The sequence below is a fragment of the Callospermophilus lateralis genome, chromosome 7 (assembly GCF_048772815.1).
Source record: "Callospermophilus lateralis isolate mCalLat2 chromosome 7, mCalLat2.hap1, whole genome shotgun sequence".
Classification (NCBI taxonomy): domain Eukaryota; kingdom Metazoa; phylum Chordata; class Mammalia; order Rodentia; family Sciuridae; genus Callospermophilus; species Callospermophilus lateralis.
The window spans coordinates 45,591,964-45,597,982 of NC_135311.1; the positions used below are offsets into that span (position 1 = coordinate 45,591,964).

At 35.2% G+C, this 6,019-nt stretch overlaps 1 protein-coding gene across 1 annotated transcript; it reads right to left on the reverse strand.

The window, feature by feature from the left end:
• Positions 1-627: 627 nt before the first annotated feature.
• On the reverse strand, positions 628-1,560 carry LOC143404243 (vomeronasal type-1 receptor 90-like). Its single transcript, XM_076862494.1, has one exon. The coding sequence runs from the start codon at positions 1,558-1,560 to the stop codon at positions 628-630; it is 933 nt and encodes a 310-aa protein (XP_076718609.1).
• Between the last annotated feature and the right edge of the window lie 4,459 nt (positions 1,561-6,019).

Here is a 6,019-nt window from a genome sequence, read left to right on the forward strand (position 1 = left end):
GACTGATAGATCACTTGCAATAATGTCTTCAAAGTTCACTAATTACTACCTTGGACATTTTTTTGTTCCAGGCTAAGTTATATTCCATAGTATGTCCAGGCCATGTTTTACTTATACATTCCTATGATTAGGGGCATTGATGTTTCCACCAGGGTTTGTCATTAATAATGCTACTCTGAGCTCTGGTGTACATATGATAATTTGAGTCCTTACATTTAATTCTTTTTAACAGACAATAAAATAAAAGTTAACAGAAAAGGCATTAATTCTTGGCACAAATTATTGACATTTTTGTTAGGAACAATACAGCTCCTTTAAGCACTTATTAAAAAGTGATATACACTCTTAATGTGTTGATAATAGATAACTCAGATCATGAAGGTGAGACTCAAAAGAATTTCTTACTTACACCAAGCAAATAAGTAGGGCCCTTGTTTTATCTCAGAAAGGTAAAACATTGACATTTCTATAATATATTTGTTATTCACATGTCTCAAAGTAATAGATTTAACCTAACGTGCATATGTCCATAGTCTCTTAATCCAGAGAGCATATATTCTATGCTGTGACTTATTGTTCAAAAGCCAGTGTATTGGCAGGCTAGGGAAACTTATCTATCATCAGTAGTTAAATATGTTCTATCTTCACAAAGAAAGATTTCCAGAAGTTAATAATTCGTTTTTCAGTAGAGATTAGCAGCCAAGGGCATGTTGTGGCATAGCCATTGCCCACTATCAAATGGATATAATAACAGACAGGATCATTGCTCCACATAGTTCTTGAGGAGGAGAAGATGCTGTTCAAACAGTACATGAGCCCAAAGAAGCTCATAAGCAATAGGATGGTCCAGGTGGCCCTCTGTACAGGGGATGCTTTTAGAGAAAGGCTGGTGTTGTGAAGGTGCTGAAAGTGCCTCTTATGCTTGCACAAGAGAACCACCATGTATCCACTCGAGAGAGCCATAAGTCCTACAAGAAAGACATCCCGGAATATACCAAATACAGAAAATAAATGCCTGAGGAAATAACTCATTTGCACAATTTTGCAGGGTTCAGTAATAAACACAATGACATTTGAGGTCACATTTGGAGTGGCAGTAGAAGACAATGAGAAGTGGGTATTCAAGGACATGTAGAAGGCCCACAAGAAAACAAGAAAACAAAGGGTCTGCTGTGGGGATTTATGTTTAAACTTTGCCAAGCAGGAGCTTCTGGGGCTAAGGGTAATGGCCTGTAGGACACAAAGCAGGCAGGTGGCACTAATAGAGAAGCCCCTAAAAAACCTGTGCCAGTAGATTATGGATTTACATCTGATGTCATCCCAAACGTCCTGAGACACAAAAATATTTGTAGCTGTGTACACCACAATTATCATCATCCCCAGGTGGATTAGGGCCAAGAGACCAATGATCAGGTCAATAGGCTTAAGCCTGTGCTGGACAAGAAATGTGAAGATGTGGAAGAGAAGAAGAATGGTGTTGCCTGAGATCCCAAGGCCAACTTCAGAGAAAAATGCACTTTTTATACCAATACAATTATATAGTTGGTAGTTCTTTTCCATCTTTTGGGGAAAGAATCTTCTAGTATATATCTAAGGAGAAAATGAAGAAAAAGACTTAATTCCAAACACTGTCACCCCTTGAATCTCACCCTGTTCTATTACCATCAGAAAATGTGTGGATTCACCCCAACACACCTTTCTCACTTCAGCACTCAAGTCTCTCTGATGCTCTTCAGGTATCATTTTCCTGAATTATGCAACAATAGTGTGGCTCCAACTGTGTATCAACTTTTTTATCCATTCAGAATTACCATGTGCTATTGAAAATAATTTTAGATTATAATCTCATCTTGAGGTTTTCTGGTATAGATCCTGACTTGTTTTTTTTATATTTCTCTTCTTAGTTAAGCTTTAAGTACACCTTGAATGTTCTACAAATTTGGGGTTTTATACATGGGTATATTATTTCAGTGCCATCTTTATTTTGGTTTATTACCAGACCTAATATCTTCAATATATCAACTGAGCCAATATTAAGAATTACATACTCTAACACATTGTTTGAAATTTCACCTGAGATCTTCCATTACTTTCAAGTGTAATCTTAAGCAGTCTTTGATACTAAACACTGATCATCTCATCTACAAAATTTGGGCAGTAATATTACTTTAATTCTAGAGCTGTTATTTGTGCAGAAGATGAAGTTCCAAATATGAAGTGTTTCTAACATATAATGACCTTGAAAAATATTGGCCAGTATTTTTTAATTCTGTAGTTTCTCATACATGTTACATGGAAAACTTAATTCAGTTATTTTAATAACTACTTCTGTTGCTGCCTGAAAATGTTTTATAATTTTGGAGCATGTTATCACTATCTGAACTAAGATTTTCGGTCATATTTTAGGACTGTGTTTGAATCCACAGTGTAGCCATCTATCTTATATGCATGTTAGTATCATCACCAGAATAGCTATCCTAAGTGACCCAAGTCCAGTTTCAAATACTAGTAAGAACATATTCTAATCTTTTCTACTCAGTCATCTGAAATCAGGGTCATAATTAATGTGATGGATAAAAATACATACTCAGTTCAATTGTAAGAATTTTATTAAAAAAATAATTTTACTCATGTCTGAAAGATGAGTCTTCAAAAGAGTCTTATTATCTCTTCCAGGAAACAAGCAACTTTTCAGTTCAGAGGCCCAAAAATGAATTTGATATAGAAAATTTGATGTTAAACTACCAATGAGATATTTCCTATACAAACATGTTGTGCTTTAATTCAAGTGCCTGAAATAGTAAATATGTATTCTAAATCATTTCCAGCCATATATTAAAAAATAAATGACATCAGAAAATCCTGTATGTAAGGCTAAATTGTTTCATGGCTCTTTACAACATGTAAATCTATCAGTCAAGATATTAAGGCTGGGTGCAGTGGTGCAAGACTCTAATCCCAGTGACTCTGGAGGCTGAAAGAGGAGAATTGCAAGTTCAAAGCCAGCCTTAGGAAAAAAAATGAGGTGCTAAGTAACTGAGTGTGATCCTGTCTCTAAATAAAATATAAAATAAGGCTGGAGATGTGGTTCATTCAGTATTTGAGTTCCCCTGAGTTCAATACCCAGTACCAAAATAAATAAATAAATAAATTAATAAATTAATTAATTAATTTTAAAAAAGATACCAAGAGAAACTAAGAAAAGCTAAATACACATGAATATGGAATACCATGTAAAAACTTGAGTTTATGTAGATATTTGGTTAAAACATTGAAATCTTGATTTTTGTTTATTTTAATTGGAATCTAATAATTTACTTGGATCTGGGATCCAGAATTATAATCCAACATGTGTAAACATTGTGTTGTGACCAAATCAGGTCAATTTCCATTTTTTTTTAATGTTCTCATTTTTATATTGGAAACCTGTAAACACTTTTCTGGTTATTTTGAATTTTATAAGTAATTATCATTGATGACAACCACCCTATTGTACTTTAAATCCTGAGTTACTTTTCACTCTTTTTTTGGCATTCCTTATCCACCATTTATCTCATTCTATTTCTAATAAGAGATATAGGACACTTTTCTCTTCTCAGTTTCTGTATGATGAAATTTTCAGGTTCAATGTATGAGTACCAATATGCAATATTTGTGTAAAATGAAAACTGTCTACCACCATGAGCAAAGGACAATTTTTCCCCAAGCAATTATCAGGAAAATTGACAAAATTTGATCCATTCACTCACTTAGTGTTTTGCAGTTGTTTTCCATTATAATTCCAGGATAAAATGATTAGAAAGATATATATCAAATGTCCATATGTATCCAAGCTTTTATGGATTACATCTGATCACTAGTACTGGGTTCTCTTATTTTGTAACATCAGCATACATGTAAATGTCATATGCCTATTCTTATCAATTATTTTACACAAATCAAATATTTATGGGTATTTACACTATAAGTACAAATAGATTCACATTTACATAACTTTTAAAAATTGTTTTAGGCCACTCACAGGAGTCTGACACAGGAGGATACCAAATTAAAAATCAGCCTCAATAAATTACCAGGGCCCCAAGTCACTTAGTGAGAGCCTGACTCAAAATAAAAAGTAGAAAGGATTGGGTATGTTGCTGAGTTATTAACCCTAATCCTGGGTACAATCCCTAGTAACAAAAATGTCTTGAAATTTCTTCCCTCAATAGGAAAAAAATTGTATTATAAAAAAATTCCTTTCTATCGTATCATTTCTGTGACATACAGGATCTGCTTTATTCATTTTAAACATTTGAGCCTTATAAAAACAAGCATTAAAATACTGATTGATTAAAACTTTTGAATCACCTGTGTCTCAGGCCATTGAATGACATTAAGTTCAGTGTGACTGAGGAATCTGCAGGCCTGTGGACAGCAGTAATGAAAACCAGGTGTGAACAGAGCCATGAATTTACAATGACACTCCAGAATGTATGGATTTTTTTTTAGTTTATTGTCTTGAAAACAGTGAAAAATTGTTTTCTGAAAGTGAATTTCTGTATTAGTAACAGGAAAAATTTAGACTGTTTCCTAATATATGCATGAAAGAAAGGGACACAATTTGATGTGATCCTAAGCACAACTATTCTATCTCCATGTAGTGCCCAGAGAAACCCCAGAAAAATACTTTTCTAATTTTCCTGATATCTCCAGTTTTGAACCAAAATCATATCAGTAAATACTGCATATGAAATGTATGTATGATTGAAATTACATAAATATATCATAATGGTATTGTAACAAAAGTTCTATAGTGATGTCCATGCCGATTTACCATTGTTGTTAGAAAGCATCCTGAGGAATGGGGACCATTCTTAGGGAGAAGCTAACAGAAATCCTTCAGCACAACTTTTCTCCTGTGATTCACCACACTCATGCCTGGAACAGCGCAGTCTAGGAGATCGCAAGGCAGAGCACAATCTTTCTGACATCAGTGGGGTGATCTGAAAAATAGTCCTCAGATAATGGTTTTAGGAGTGATGCTGACAGCTTTGTAACTGGATGCCCTCTTTTAACAGGTGTTAATATTGTGCTTTATGCACTGGAGAAATCAAGATGCCCTGTCTTGATATCTTGTATGTAAGAATGTGTAAATCACAGTGAATCTAACATAAATTTCTGAAATAGTTCACATTTGAAGAATCCACATATGGTAAGAGAAAGGAAAGGCTAAATGAATAGATGAGAAAAAGAAATCACACATGGAAAGAAAGAAATGTCTAAAACCTTCAGAACTTTCATTTGTTTGAGGTGATATTGAAGACTGGGGGACCCTCATGGTTAAGATTTCCTTTAAATATCTAGATCAAGAAAGCTGTCATGTTAGAGAGTGTGCAAACGTGCAATCACCAAATCATGGGTAGCTTATGATACATGCATCATCATACATCTACCCCCAAACTAGTGAGAACTCCTCAGCCAATGGACATGATCTAAACATCAGGACAGAAGTAGAGAGAATTAAAGGAGGAGGATGACCCTCTGCAGATTCCACTGCAACTTTGGGGCTCTTGGGACCTTCTGGATGTGCAGATTCCATGGTGAAGGAGTGAAGGGAGCACACATCTGTTCTCTAATCTGCAGTGTGAGCATCTTCCTGCCTCTCTCTTAGGGATGAGATGACAAAAGAATCCTATTACTTACTCAGCACTTAGCTATGCATGTGCAGACCCACATGTTTTGGATTATCATTACCACAGAGCACAGCTTCACCACTGTTGTCAATCCTCCCCCATCCTAATCTACTATTCACTTAAGGTAAAATTGGGCAAAAGGGATGAGGCAGGTGAGATTAGTTCTACTTCAAGCAAGTGGGTTTGGTACTGAGGTAAATGTAGGTAGAACTTGCTATATTGTGGCACTACTTGTGCAGGAAATCTATGAAAAGCACTAGGGCAAGGTGGTAGGCACCTCAGGGAATGCAAAAACCATCACCCAGCAGGTGTTAGTCATATGGGCACATCTGTTGTAAAGTTCA